General features: G+C 34.2%; 1 protein-coding gene and 1 long non-coding RNA gene across 5 annotated transcripts in view; one reads left to right on the forward strand and one right to left on the reverse strand.

The window, feature by feature from the left end:
* LOC6039660 (alpha-catulin) overlaps nt 1–16,560 on the reverse strand; it is a 289,120-nt gene that overhangs the window by 26,505 nt on the left and 246,055 nt on the right. For all 4 annotated transcript variants that reach the window (XM_038254983.1, XM_038254981.1, XM_038254982.1 and 1 more), the window contains exon 12: nt 6,030–6,390. In XM_038254983.1, the coding sequence (XP_038110911.1) occupies nt 6,030–6,390 (361 nt within the window). The remainder of the gene's footprint in view (nt 1–6,029; nt 6,391–16,560) is intronic.
* Nucleotides 10,602–11,267, forward strand: LOC119767152. Its single transcript, XR_005277361.1, has 3 exons — nt 10,602–10,645; nt 10,704–10,852; nt 10,909–11,267. It is a non-coding gene; the product is annotated as an uncharacterized LOC119767152 (long non-coding RNA).

Consider the following 16,560-nt stretch of genomic DNA (forward strand, 5'->3'; position numbering starts at 1 on the left):
TAACTTTTTGGGGGCCTTCCCTATGATCAATGGATTTTTGAGTGAATTTTCTGATCAATTTGGTGTCTTCGGCAAAGTTGTAGGTATTGTTGAGGACTTTTAAGAAATGGGTACACGGAAAAAAATTGCCGATTTTTTAGTTAATTTTTTTCGACAAAAACTCAATTTCCCATTTTTGTTTATTTTCGAGATTTTTTAATATAGAGCAGTTCTCTACGGAATCGGTCTTTTTTCTTTAATTTTAATTTTTGTATTTTTTTAATCCGGCTGAAACTTTTTTGGTGCCTTTGGTATGCCCAAAGAAGCCATTTTGCATCATTAGTTTGTCCATATAATTTTCCATTCAAATTTGGCAGCTGTCCATACAAAAATGATTTGTGAAAATTCAAAAATCTGTAACTTTTGAAGGAATTTTTTGATCGATTTGGTGTCTTCGGCAAAGTTTTAGGTATGGATATGGACTACACTGAAAAAAAAAATATAAACGGTAAAAAAAAAATTGGTGATTTTTAATTTAACTTATTGTCACCAAAACTTGATTTGCAAAAAAACACTATTTTTTTTTCATTTTTTGATATGTTTTAAAGGACATAAAATGCCAACTTTTCAGAAATTTCCAGAATGGGCAATAAATCTTTGACTTAGTTATGATTTTTTGAATCAATACAGATTTTTTCAAAAAATCGAAATATTGGTCGCAAAAATTATTCAACTTCATTTTTCTATGTAAAATCGAATTTGCAATCAAAAAGTTCTCAAGTGAATTTTTGGTAAAGTGCACCGTTTTCAAGTTATAACCATTTTATGGTAACTTTTTTGAAAATAGTCGCATTTTTTCATTTTTTTAAATTAGTGCTCACTCTCGAAATTTTTTTTTTTGAAAAGCTGAGAAAATTCTCTATATTTTGCTTCCTTGAACTTTGTTGATACGACCTATAGTTGCTGAGATATTGCCATGCAAAGGTTAAAAACAGGAAAATTGATGTTTTCTAAGTCTCACCCAAACAACCCACCATTTTCTAATGTCGATATCTCAGCAACTATAGGTCCGATTTACAATGATTAAACATGAAACATTCGTGAAATTTTCCGATCTTTTCGAAAAAAATATTTTCAAAAAATTAAAATCAAGACTAACATTTCAAATGGGTCATGCATTCAATATTACGGCCCTTTGAAATGTTAGTCTTAATTTTAAATTTTGAAAATATTTTTTTCGAAAAGATCGGAAAATTGCACGAATGTTTCAAGTTTTAACATTGTAAATCGGTCCATTAGTTGCTGAGATATCGACATTAGAAAATGGTGGGTTGTTTGGGTGAGACTAATAAAACATCTATTTTCCTGTTTTTTAACCTTTGCATGGCAATATCTCAGCAACTATGGGTCGTTTCAACAAAGTTTAAAGAAGCAAAATATAGAGAATTTTCTCAGCTTTTCAAAAAAAAAAAATTTCGAGAGTGAGCACTAATTTAAAAAAATGAAAAAATGCGACTATTTTCAAAAAAGTTACCATAAAATGGTTATAACTTGAAAACGGTGCACTTTACCAAAAATTCACTTAAGAACTTTTTGATTGCAAATTCGATTATACATCGAAAAATGAAGTTGAAAAATGTTTACGACCAATATTTCGATCTTTTGAAAAAATCTGTATTGATTCAAAAAATCATAGCTCGGTCAAAGATTTTTTGGCCACTCTGGAAATTTCTGGAAAGCTGGCATTTTATGTCCTCAAAAACATATAAAAAAAATGAAAATAGTGTTTTTTGCAAATCAAGTTTAAGTGACAAAAAATTAAATTTAAAATCACCAATTTTTTTATCGTGTATCATTTTTTTTTCAGTGTAGTCCATATCCATACCTACAACTTTGCTGAAGACACCAAATCGATCAAAAAATTCCTTCAAAAGATACAGATTTTTTGATTTTCACATATCATTTTTGTATGGACAGCTGCCAAATTTGTATGGAAAATTATATGGACAAACTTCTTTGGGCATACCGAAGGCACCAAAAAAATTTCAGCTGGATTAAAAAATACAAAAAAAAAATCGAATGACCGAAATCTCAGAGAATTGCTCTATATTTAAGAGAACAAAAACCGTCAACTTTTGAATCATAGAGAAGAATGTTCAAAAAAATCCGCCACCGAGTAATTGATTTTTGAAAAAATAGTAATTTTTCGCTAAAATCAAACTTTTTTTGGTTTTATCTTGAAAACGGAGCTCTTTATCAAAAAATCTGTAAAGAACTTTTCGATTACAGATTTTATTTTACATAAGGCTGGTACAAATATTTTTAATAGTTTTTGTCACCCCCCCCCCCCCCCCCTTCAAAATTGGCCCGAAAAATCAGGGGGCAAAAAAAAATGTTTACAATAAACTTCAAAATTTCAATGAAAATTCAAGTGCAACCATCTGAAATCTAATTAAAATACATTCTTCTGCGTTTAAAATCATTTTTAGCATGTTTGGGTTTATTAAAAAATCTTAAGATTTTTTGAAAATTTTCGATGCAAAATCTTTTTTTTCGATATAATTTTTGTTTTTGTCAGATCTTAGATTTTTTAGCTATAGTCTTTACATTTAAATGAAAAAAGTGTTTTAAAATACATTTTTGCAATTCCGTCGTGAAACTACTTTCTTTTCCTGTCATTCTTGAACGACGAAATAGCCTATATTTCTGTACCAAAAATAACAGAACCGAATAGCAACACTTTTCAAAATAAATGCTGAAAAGTTCTACTTTTCAGCACTGAAATGGGTGCTGAAAAGTTGAACTTTTCAGCACTTGTTTCGAAAAGTAATACTTTTCAACATTGTTTTGATTTAAACGATTTATTGACAAATACATGAAAATTTGACTTACAATTTCACTCAATGGGTGTTTTTCAGAATTGCAAAAAATGTTGTATGGAACTCGTTGCAAAACTTGATTTTTTCAGCACTCGTCGTATTTATCCAACTTGGTGAACCTCGTTGGATAAATGTACGACTCGTGCTGAAAAAATCCTCTTTTTGCAACTTGTTGCATAAACTACTATTTACACTAGTTCAGTTGTTTTGCAATCATTACAACTGAACTAGTGTAAAATGTATTTTAAAACACTTTTTTCATTTAAATGTAAAGACTATAGCTTGTTATTTAAATTTTTATATTTTTTTATTTTTTTGCCCCCTTGACCTCGGCTAGGACCGAGGGACAAAAACTTTTTTAAATATTTGCATCGACCTAATAAAATTAAAATTTGTTTTTGCATGAAATTTCGTTTTTTTTTTTTCAAAAAATCATTATTTTTTCAAAAATTCATAATTCGACGACAGATTTTTTGACCATATTTTCTCCATGGCTCAAAAGATGCGGATTTTTGTCCTCTAAAACATATAAAAAAATTCGAAAGTTAAAAAAATACGTATTTTGGGATATTGAGTTTCTGTTAAAAGTTAAAAAAAAAAAAAGTTAAAAAAGTTAAAAGTTAGTTAAATAGTCGGCCATTTTATTTTCATGTACCAATTTTTTCTCAATAGTCCTCAATAATACCTACAACTTTGCCGAAGACACCAAATTGATCAGAAAATTCACTCAAAAGTTATAGCTGATTGAATATTTTCGTACCATTTTTGTATGGACAGAAGCCAAAATTTTATGGAAGTTTGAGCCAAATCAAAAAATACAAATAAAATCAATTTCCTCAGAATTGTTCGTATGCTAAAAGCAACCAACAACTTTGATTTGACTGAAATGGGGTCACAGAATTCGAATTTAATGTTTGAAATTAGAAAATAAAAAAATACGAAATTGAATACAAAAAGTCTGGACTGTACCAAAAAAAGCTTGAACTTTCAAACGATACATTTTATCAAAAAACAAAATGTAAAATACTTTTCGATTGAAAGTTGATTTTGCTAAGATTTTTAATAATTTGTTTGTCCAGAATTATTTTCAAAAAAATAATACGTTTTATTTTCATAAAATCATAACTCCTAAACCACATGTTTAACAAGCACTGTGGCACAGAAGATATTTTTAGAGTACTTTAAAGAATATCAAAGAATTTCAAAAACAGAAAAAAACGTATTTTGGGAGTTTAACTTTGAGTGATAAAAAGTTAAATAATAACATTGATTTTTTGTTCCCTGATAATTTTGTGAAAAATGATAAAATTTAGCGGTAAAAAATAAATGACTTTCCTACTGGTCCAAAAATGTAATTTCCCTTTCAAAAAATGTAATATTGAAAAAGAGGTAAATTTGGTTATCTGTCATTTACCCCTTCCTGCCCAGAGCAAAATCGAGATTTTTTACGGTTTTCCTTGCCATTTTTTACAGAATTGACCAAATTGGATGGAATTTGATTTGGAGGCAGTAAACATCTTAAATAATAATGTTCAGGAAGAATGAGATCATTTCATTCATTATTTTTCGAGAAATTTCAATTTGAAATGAAAAATTAGTAGTGCTATGGTGCAACCATGGGCGTTAGAGGGTTAAACAATTTGAGAACTTCATTTTTTTTAAAGAAACAAAATATTTCGAACTCTCCAAAAATGTCATTAAAAAATTTCAAAGCTATATTAAGTTTGACAGCTTATTTGTCGGAAAACATGTGATATAAAGCACAACACAACAAAAAATGAGAATATTAACAATTTTTCATGTGCATTCCACTTTAATTGATGTAAAATAACATCGACAAAGAATTCATATTCAACCATCAAAAAGCTTGCAAAGCTTTTGGAATTTAAAAAAAAAAACGGCGAATGCTCTCATAATTTCAAAAATTGATGATTAAACTACTAAAATAAAGTGATAAATTCACGTCAATAAATTTGTATCATGATATAATCATGATATTGTGATACTTTTTACATCAACAATTTGATTGAAAACTATGCTTCAAATTAGAAAATTAGTAATTGAAATCAGAATTTCCGTAACAAACTAAAGTAGATTTTAATACATCATATTCAAATAGTATGTATCATAATGTATTACATAATGATTTAAAATTGACTGATTTAAATTGGTAATCAGCATTTTCCTTTTTTGTACTCTTTTCAATTTGCGTTTTTTTTTGTTTTTTTAATGTTTTGATAAATCACTAATTTAGTCTTTTACTATGTTCAAAGTTTAATCGTTTGCCCACATTTTACTCCAGATTTTTGTTTTTTGTTCCTTTTCGTCCTGCTACAATTGTTAGCAAACGTTATTTTTTATTACTTTCTTGTTATAAATGGTTTTGAGTCACCGCTCATACCGTAAAACTGTCAGGATTCAACCCATGTTCCTCAATTCACTCCAGATGATGCATCTGTACATTCTGGTTTTCTGATTATTTTCCAGTTTTTTTTTTTTTCAATATTAAATTTCAATTTGCAATGAATTGCACTAAAAATTAAAAAATTTCTACATATTTAGCTTAAACACGCATCAAACGCAGTGAAAGTAAAAGCTAAGAAATTGACATCTTTCAAGACATTGACAAAGTAGCACAAAATAAGGCAAACCAAGACAGAATATATGTCTAAAATTGTGATTTTTTCTGTTGTTTAAATATTCTTTAATCTAATTCCATACCAGATTTATTGCAACTTTTTTTAAGATTTTTTTTTTCAACAAAAACACGAATCATTCTGAATTTCTGAAACAGAACATCAATTCTGAGCAATCTATCGACAGGATAATTTTCCCATAAATATAGAATAAAAAAAAAAAAATACAAAATCACTGCCCCACACGTGTCAACCAAACCAATCCACCTTCGTAACCGTAGCGAGTCCCTGCAACGCACCTTCATCAAACGATATGAACGAAAATTGAATTATGCAAATGAAGAGCTGAGATTTGATCCCTTTTCAGGGAAAGATCTTTCCCGTCCCCCTATATTGTCATCGATAGAAGTGGCACAGTCAAAACTTGAGTAGTTCAGTTTGAGCCGATATTTCTAGGTTTGTTTTTCCCGAACCCTTCAAATTCTCACTGTGTCCCAAGATGCCCCTCCCCCCCACCCAGACTCGACGCGCTTACCTTGCTCGCACACTCGAAGCACGTGGACACCACCTTCGATATCACATTCATCAGGTTCTTGGTTTCGTTGATGACGTGGTCCACCTTGACGAAGGTGGCCGCCTTCCCGACGGTCGGATCCTTCACGGTGAACTGCAGCGTCTGCACGTACGTTGGCACTTTGTCCAGATGCTCGAGAAGTTCCTTCTTGGGGGCACCGGCCGGCACCTGGTACGAGAACTGCCGGACCACTTTGTACAGGCGGTTCGCCTCCTCGGCAAAGTACTCCGCCTGGGTGAACAGGTCCTGGGTGGTGCGGAGGGTGCCCTCGCCCTTGGTGAACTGGTACATCGAGAACGCCATCGCGGACATGTTTTTCGCCCTGGTGGAAAGTTGGGAGAGGGGATTTTTTTTTAGTTAATTTCACCCAAGATTGAGTCGATGAAGACGGGTTCGTAAAATGTGGAACTACTTTGAAGGACACTTTCTGGCGTACACCGATCGGAGCTCGTAAAATATACAAATTGAGTAGCATAAATACGGTGGCCAGATTGCCATCTGAACGGTGATGCCGACGCCGATGAAAATCCGTTCAACTTTAGTGCCGTTATAAAGCTACTTTATGGCGCAGAAAGAGTGCATCGTGTGTCAGTGAATTCTGGGCTGTGGAGCGAACGAGCTTTTAGTAACGAAAATTTGTTGTCTATTAAATATTTTAATTTTGAAAAGTTTTATAACATTTACAGTCATATTTGGTACGCCCACAAACTTGGATCCCACATGTGGTAATTTATTCAAATATCATACACAATGTAACTTTTTTCCGACTCTATTTTGTTTATGACCTTCAGTTTTCTAAACATTTTAAGAGCCCAAACATGCCGAATTTTTATTCTTCGCCAACTCACACAGCAGTTGCCCCGACCCCTCTTCGATTTGCGTGATTTTTTTTCCTGATAATTAATTTTGGTTCCTGATCACGAATCCAATCTTGATTTTTCGATATCTCGTTTCAGAGGGGCAGAACGACCTATTCTATTTTTGAACATTCGAAAAAATACCTGTTTTTTATAATTTGCAACCTGAAATGAGATGTAAATTTGGTCTCAAAGGGACTTTTATGTAAAATTGGACGCCTAATTTGATGGCGTGCTCAAAATTCAGAGGGAGTTTCATTGGCCTTAGGCTGGTACAAATATTTTTAAAAGTTTTTGTCACCCCCTCCCCCCCCCCACCCTTCAAAATTGGCCCGAAAAATCAGGGGGCAAAAAAAATATTTGTACAATAAACTTCAAAATTTCAATGAAAATTCAAGGGCAACTAGCTGAAATCAAATTAAAATACATTCTCCTGCGTTTAAAATCATTTTTAGCATGTTTGGGTTTATTTAAAAATCTTAAGATTTTTTGAAAATTTTCGATGCAAAATCTTTTTTTTCGATACAATTTTTGTTTTTGTCAGATCTTAGATTTTTTTGAAAACTAATGATTGCAAAACAGCTGAACTAGTGTAAAATGCATTTTAAAACACTTTTTCATTTAAATGTGAAGATTATGGCTTGTTATTTAAATTTTTATATTTTTTTATTTTTTTGCCTCCCCCTTGACCTCGGCCAGGGCCGAGGGACAAAAACTTTTTTAAATATTTGCATCGGCCTTATTAGCTCGGAAAAAAATAAATAAAATAAAAATGCAATGTTGGCGAGAATCTAATTTTATTTCAATCTTATAAAAAAAAAATCATAGAAGTTTTTCTTCAGCTACTAAAATGTAGACGGTCGATACATCATTTGAAAGGCCAAAAGAAAAGCATCCAAATGAAGGTAAAAAGTGAATTCTTTTTTGAAATGATGGTTCAAGTTCTGGAAATTTTTACTCACATAAATCAAGTTGGACAAGCAAGCCCAACATATTCTGAAACCTATAAAAAATCAACTCTGACTCCGGCTACGACTCCGGGTACTCAGAAAAAAGCAATTCCCGTAATCGTGAATTAAGTTCACGAATGTGAGATCCACGAAGGAATTTATTCATGAGTATGGTGCATTTGCACCATAAACGTGAATATATTCCTTCGTGGTTCTCATAATCGTGAACTGACTTCACGGTTTCAAGAATTGATTTTTTTCTGTGTACTGAAATTACAGCCGCTCCGACTCCGGCTTCCAACAACTTTCCATATGGACTCGACCCATCAACAACTCCCATTCAAAGTTGTTCAAAACTAGCCAACTTCGACTCCGACTCCATCTGCTGATGATTTAGTGACTCTAACGTCGATCTCGGTTTCTTAGAATTTGACGACTCCTACTCCAAATCCTCGAAAACATCCTATCTGGGATCCCAGTTTTCAACATTTTGATGAAGCTTAAAATAGATTCTTTAGCGTAGAGAGCCTATATGGAGAGGCGAAATTTTACTCTCAAAGTTCCAATCGAACTGTCAAATCGGGGTTCCAATCGAGCAACAAGACCATGCAAGAACAAGGTCAGAAACAATTTAAAATAATTTTGGGCAGAAAAATTAAATTATTAAAATTCACAAACATTGTAAAGCTGTTGTTTTTTTTATTAAAATGATAGTTTTTGTTAAGTTTGTGCTAGTTCGGTACAAGAAACGTTCCAGCACCAAAAGAATACTACAAGTTTTTCAATCTTAAATTTGAATGACTTTGTGTGCATAAATAACCTTAATGAGGAAAGGATATAAAATCACCCGAAAAATGAACTTCTTAATTCGACCTCGTAGACCCACCTTCACGTATACCTATCGATTCAGAATTAAATTCTGAACAAATGTCTGTGCGTGTGTCTGAATGTGAGTCCGTGCACCGAAAAATATGCACACGATTATCTCCAGACTGGCCGAACCGATTTGGACCGTTTTGGTCTCATTCGATCCGTCTTGGGCTCCCACAAAACCCTAGTTAATATTATGAAGTTTAGAAAAGTACTTCAAAGGTTATGCTAAAAAAAAGATTTCAGCTAAACTTCGTAAGTTGTTTGACCTTTCCAACGCGTTCAAAAGATTGAAGATCTTACAACCCCATCAAAAGTTATAAGCACTTAATTGTTATTTATACACCTTTTTGAGGCCGGATCTCAAATATTTTGATGAAAATGTTGTTCGGATCTATCATGCGACCAATCGTTGGATAGGTAATCCTCTCTCCACGAGCCCAAAAGATTGAAGATTTTACAACCCTATCAAAATATATAAGTGCTTTAGTGTTTTAATGCACTCTTTTGATGTCGGATCTCAGATATTTTGATAAAAATATGCGAGGAAGGCACCAACCACCTAAAGGTGGATCAGGTAAGGTTTTTGTTTTTGTTTTCGGGAATTCCTGAAGCAGCCAACGATTCTGCGAAAGCCACTGATAGTGGTACATTTTGCCATGAACATCGTCTTTTGGTGTATTAGAACCAGTTTAAAAACATGTGGTTCTTATTTCTCTGTGATTGTGATAAGAGAGCATACCAAAGGCGATTTGTGTAGCTTCTAGTCTGTGCCGCGCCATTCAGTAACGTACTGCTCGTTGCAATGATTAGAGCAATCATCTTCCTCTCAGCGCTGGGTGTTTTAGCAAAGTCGCTACAGTGTCAACCAGATAAGGCGCCTCCGTGCGGAGTTCCAAGGAAAGAGATAATCGGTTTGATTGTCGGTGGTAAAACTGCTGATGCCAAGGAACATCCGTGGCATTCGGCGTTGTTCCACTGGTCTGGATCGGGTTGGGAGTACAACTGTGGAGGAACCTTGATCAATCAACTTTTGGTCGTCACGGCACGCCACTGCACTTTGGATAACGGAGTTGGACGTCAAGTTCCGCTTGGAGAGCTTTTAGTGATGCTGGGCTTACAGGAGCTGGACGATGACACTTTGCACTCGCAAAAGTACTCGGTGTCAGCGATCCACACATTAGCGGGGAAGCAGTTGGACAACTTTCGGAATGACATTGCGCTGATTGAGTTGAATACAACGGTCCAGTTCACGGAGTACATTCTACCAGCGTGTTTGGTGAATCAAGATGTGGCCGTCAATGAAACCGGAACGGTAGTTGGATTTGGATCAACGGAAAACAAAACAATCTCCAGAACACTTAGAGTGCTTAAAATGCCGGTCATGAACCCTGTGACCTGTCTGCGCAGACACAATGAGTTTGTTCATCTGATAGACGAGAGACAATTTTGTGCGGGTCATACGGATGGACGAGCTGTCTGCAACGGTGACAGTGGTGGAGGGTTTGTCTTACCGCGAAATGGGACCATACAGCTGGCAGGGATCGTGTCCTTCACGGCTGCCCGTGGAACATTCGACTATAGTTGCAAGGAAGATGGATACGCTGTATACACAAATATTTACAGTTATCTATGGTGGATCGAGAAAATTACCAAAGGTATAATCGACACAATGGCAAGATATAAAATGATATAAACTTCAACTTCCAGACGCAATGTTGAGAAATTTACACAAGCAATGTGGATTGCAACATCCAACTTCAACCATGGCATTGACGATCTACGAATATACATATTACACATACAATGAATTTCTTTGGTTGTGGTTTTGTATAGGTGTAGTCATCAACCAACGTTATGTCCTAGCCACTGGGTGCAAGTTCAACGCACGTAAATATATGTATGCTGACGCCATACAAATACTATGCCTATTGCTTCTAATAAAAAGTCAATTTTAGGTTCCGAGTTGCACTAAAAGATTCACCCTACTTTTTAATAGAAGAGTTCTCCCGAATATACTATCGAGACGTCGTTTCTTACCAAATTTATCCAGCTTCCCAAAAAAGAATTGGTCTGCTTCGCGTGGAACAAGACATAGTTTTTAATGGTTTGACGGTTGAGTCATGCCAATTGATCAAGTAAATACCAATTTGTACCTTTCAGATCAAGTACAACCGATTTGTCTGCCAACGGTGGATGACCTGGAAACTGCTACCTCCGACCAATTGATGATCTACACTTTTAAAACATCACCAATCTAGGAAAAAATAACGATTTCAAGCCTGAGTCCAGCTGAGTGTAAAACAGAATGTGAATTTTATTACCAGATTGGGCATCTCGTTGTTTCAACGGACAGTGCAAATGTTGTTTGTCTGGGAAACATTTCTTCTTACAATGGAAGATCTCTTGTTGGATTCCATTCCCGAAGAAATGGAGTTCAACAGTTTGTTCTACTTGGAGGCATAATGTACTGCGATGAAAATAGTTTGTTCTTAAAATTTAGCTTTGAAAATCAAATCAAATGGATTAATGAGAACATGGAAAAATTATAAAATACTGTATTTTTGACATGACTTTACATCACTTTTATGCCAATAGTTTGGTTTTTTAAGGATTTTATTATTATTTCAATGTAAAACTACCACATCAAGGCAGAGCTATCTGAGAGGAAAAAGAGCACAGACTTGTTTGAAAAAGGTACTGTTTACGAGATGACCAAGAGCGTTGTTCCGAAAGGTTCATTTTTAAAAAAAGTTCACCCATCGGAAACCGAGCCCAATACCTATGCCATATTGGGGTCTAGCTCATTTTCCCGAATGACATTTCCCCGAATGCCATTTCCTCGAAAATCATTTCCCCTAATTGGCCACATCCCCGAATGCCATTTCCCCTAATCGGCCATTTCCCCGAATGCCATTTCCCCGATGTTACACTTACGCTAATTGCCGTTTATTTAAATTTAAATTTTCCCAAATTTTCATATTCCCTAATCTTTATTTTCGCTAAAGCCTTTTTCCATGACTAACAGTTATTTTCTCTTTCAATTTTACCGAACAAACAGCTTTTTCGGGTATTCTGTTGATTAAATGTTGTAAATTGGGTAGTAAAGCCCTTTGTCAATTTTTTTTGAACAACGGTAAGAAACACGATTAAATACCATTTCTGATGACGTTTTTTTTTATTTATGCAAAAAAAAGTTATTAACAAGACAACATTTTTTCGATGGATCAACTATGGTCCCCTTGGAACGATCTGTCAAGTAGGAGCTTTTCTGCCAAGAAGGGCCGGGAAGTGAATTTTTAAAAATTGAATTAAAAATCCATGTTAAATCCTTTGCGGTCGTTAAAAGGGTCATTGTACTTTAAAAATAAGCTTTATCATTGTGAACACTAATATCAGCTTAATTTTAGGACCCAATTACAGTCCAGACTCGATTATCCGAAGCCTCGATTATCCGAAGTTTCGATTATCCGAAGTTCGATTATCTTAAGTGAAATTTTTCCGAGGCCTTCGGATAATCGAGTTGTTGTGTGTTCAAGAACCCAAAAATCGAACAAATAGGTTCAGGCTGGTACAAATTTTATTTAAAGTTTTTGTTGATTATACTTTTCGCCAAATCCAAAACAAGCAATGTGAATAAAATAATCAGTGTGAACGAGGTTCTGTACTACGAAAATAGCACGGTATGTTTTCTGAATCATAAAAAATAACAAAACTTCTATTGCATTATTATTATCATGTCTACAGAGCCGTACCTAGGGTCCACGGCGCCCTTGGCGAAGCATCAATTTGGCGCCCCTCCAAATCTTTCATCATTTTGATATGTTTACTTAAATTTTCAGCGATTGCTTCAAACAGTTTTAATAATATAATGGTAATTGATTGAATAAATATAACAACTAAAAAATCCAACCACAATTTAATTCTTTGAAGAATATTCAAATTAATGTTTTATTATTTTTAAACCATTTCAATCGATTTATATCTTTCCAATACAAATAGGTTGTAACGAAAAGGTGCTTTAGGATTAATGTTGACTGAAAATAGTAGAGTGTTGTTTTATCGCTTTAAACAGAATTAAATCTGACCTAGCTTAAATTTCATTGTATCAGCATTTTCCTGCATTCCTGAAAAAATAGTTTAACTGATTAGAAAATGGACTCCTTTTCAAACTTGTTTTTGGATGGATTCCTTTTGAAACTATTTTTTTCAATTTATTTTTGAAAACAATATTTCTCTTCTCTGTGACTGTGTTTTTTGATTGATATAAAATTCCTAAAATTTGTTTTTTGAAAATTCATAGCTTCAAACAAAGGCAATTAGTTTTTACCTTTTTAACACATTGAAATTTTTTGTGTTTATTTTTCGACATCTAAAGTTTCTTAAAATTTTGTATAAAAACCATTACACTCAAATAGAGGGTGACGAGCGGGAATTCCCGGGAAATCGATCATTTTTGGACCTCTCGATTCCCGGGAAATTTGGTCGAAGCAAAATTATATAAACAAATAAAAAAAAATTGAAAATTCGAAATTGTTCAGAACATTGGGTGTTCAATGTAAGATGTTCAAGTTCGAATAAACCAATGCTTCTCTTATCTTCTAATTCAGAAAGTGTAAATTTTAACTTATTAAAAATTCCAATAACTATAATTGGGAAAACTTAAAATAAAGTGGACCCCAACATTAACCTTAAAGCATACTTAGCAGTTAGCCACAAGAAGAAAGTCTAATTTTTTTTATATTTTTGTTTATTATTTCTAAGAGTATAATTTTCATATCCTCAAGCATAGCAATTCTTATAATCCATTTTTTTTTATTCTTATTATTTTAATTTCGCTGTATCAAGGTAATTTCCTTTTTTGATGTCATGGAGTAATTTTGTGTTTTGCTTAAACCTCAATATTAAATTATATCTTAGAAAAAAAAACTCTGGAAATCTTTGTAAAGTCCGCCGAATGTGAACATTCGGGTTTCCGGATCACTATTTCTTCAATGCATATTTACAGTGTTAAAAAAGAAAAAAAAAATATTAAAATTGTTGTTTTGAGTCGCTATTTATTATATTGTAAAAATCCCGATACTGGGAAATTATATATTAGCTATTTTGTTATTTCACAAAAATCTAATAACAAGTTCATACAACAAGTTGTATTGCAGATTCAGAAAAAAATCAAGAGGTAGATCATAGTTCCCAAAAATAATGAGGCTACTAATTAAAGTTTCATTAAATAAGCATGAATAAATCGTAACTGAATTCATTGAAAAGAAACACAATTATAACTTTTCTTTATACATTACTGGCACTATTGGCATAGTTATAAACACTACCAGGTCCCGGGAATTCCCGGGAAATTTCCAAATTCAACTCTCGATTCCCGGGAAATTGAAAATCTCGAGAATAGTCACCCTCTACACACAAAGCTTTTAGATCCGTTTGTGTAAATGTGAAAATTTAGGCGAAATTACACTGAAAAGCCCAACACATGGAATCCATGAAATAAAAAAAAATGTATGTGAAAGATAAGCAACTTTATCCATTCCATTAAAACATAACAAAACAAAAAAAATCAAGGAAAATGTTACTAACATTCTTCAAATTATTGACCCTAGAAGCAAAATTAAGTGGAACTTTGTGTTTTCCCAAAAAATATTGCTGTTTTTGGAGTTGGAATTTTGCTTTGGTTTAAATTCTAATGGGTCCGCGATAATGGTGTTTCTGCAAATCAAAATTATAAAAGAAATTGTATAATATTTTACTTTAACGACTGAAAAGTTGGTGGGCATGCCAATCTATGCAACTTTGTCGAAGACACCCAAATTTTACTTTTTCACTCTTGCTACAAGCAATTGAATACAAGCAGCAGAATATAATATATTTAGAGCAATTTATGTGCTCTTAAAAACCAACATTTTTATGTTGAAAAAAAAATATTTTGCTAGAAATTTAACAAAAGTCAAAGCATTTTTTGTGTTAGAAATATTCAATTTAAACACTTCAGTATTTCGAAAACGTAGGCCAATCTCAACGCACAAGTTTGCATTTAAAACGATAAAAATATCTCAAATGACATTTTCTTTAAACTTGAAATATCTTATTCTTTTTATTTCAGATTTTCAATAGAAATGTGTAAATTTCAATTAAATAGCTGATTATATAAAAAAATACTTCAAAACACAAAAAAGCTTGATGGTTCCTGATGCTGGAAAAAATGGTGAAATTTAAATTGAATTTTATATACTGTAGTTGAAATATAAAATCTCTAGCTATTTCAAAGAATTGTTATAAAACCCTGAAATTTTTGCCACTTGAGCGCCCCCTTTGATAAATGAATTGAGAGAATTTAATTTTAAATTTAATTCTGGTACAATTATTGAAATAGTTGATTTTGGCGCCCCAATTGTTATAAGTAATATTTGTAATATTCCGACCAAGATTATCGAGTTATTTTGTAGTCCTACTTTAAAATTTGGCGCCCCTTTTGTTCTGAATACCTTTCTAGGATTTTATAATATCATGACAAATTTATACATCGTTTTCGGTGCCCCCCAAGGGCTGGCGCCCTTGGCGGTTGCCAACTGCGCCAACCCCTAGGTACGGCGCTGCATGTCTATAAGTAAAAAGTATTTGGTTTGAGAATATATAACAAAAAGTCTGTAACAATATTCATTGTATATGAATGAATAGTACCAATCCTTTCAACACTCTTTCCCCCCTAAAATGCTACGTCTGTTCTGAGTGAATCCAAAAAGAAAGTTGATCATTCAACACGGAACAAAATCCGGTTTGCGGAATCGCAAACTTTGCTTCCGATTCGCTCTAAAAATCGCAAATCTCGGTTTGCACCCGTCAGCAGGAAGCATTGCTTCCAATATCGCAAACGGTGATTTTCGATATCGCAAACGTAACGCAGTAACGCCTACCCGCCAAAAGCACGCAGCACGCAGCCATTTCAATGTTTACGTTTTTGAATTGACCGTTGCTATTCGAAATTTGGATGGAAATAAGAAGAAGAAGAAGTTTTACTTTTTATTTATTTATTCATATTTCGATAATAAATTAGGAAATTGCGGTGATTGTTAACTACGGCATACTACTTCGAATAAGTCGAATTGTCTTATCTGGCAGGACAAATCTGCCTTGATGTCCGTGCTGCAGCTGGATACTGCTGGGCGCCGTCGATTCCGTTGGCATGGTGCTCCCCGTGACGTGAGTTCCGGAGGTTGCAGTTGGAGGAGGAGAAGCGTGCAACGTGCTCGGTCCGTCGATCCGGTGCCGGATTTAGACTCAGTTCGATGGCACCGCGCAGGGAGTTGACACGAAAGCGCCTAAGCCACGATTGCGGTTCCAAATCCTTATTTTCACTTCGAAGATCGGCTCCTCGTTAGAAGATCGTCCGCCTGGAACGAGGCCCCCCGATCCGGACGCCCGGCTGGCGGGACACAATCTCCGACAGCAGTCGGACCACTTCTGTCAAAGCGATTGCCGAACACACTCTGTAATCGCGATGCGTATACTGGAAAATATAACACAAAAATAAAATAATTTTAAAATATTATAAAAGAAAATTAAAATAAATTTAAAGGTTCAATAATGATGTAGGGATAAGCGTGGCTGCTTCTCACCCAGTCGGCCTGGGTTCGATCCCAGATGGTCCCGGTGGCATTTTTTCGAAACGAGATTTGTCTGATCACGCCTTCCGTCGGACAGAAAGTAAATGTTGGCCCCGGACTAACCTAAAAAAAGGTTAGGTCGTTAGCTCAGTCCAGGTGTAGGAGTCGTCTCCCTGGGTCCTGTCCCGGTGGAGTCGCTGGT

Source organism: Culex quinquefasciatus, chromosome 2 (assembly GCF_015732765.1).
Source record: "Culex quinquefasciatus strain JHB chromosome 2, VPISU_Cqui_1.0_pri_paternal, whole genome shotgun sequence".
NCBI classification, from domain to species: Eukaryota; Metazoa; Arthropoda; class Insecta; order Diptera; family Culicidae; genus Culex; species Culex quinquefasciatus.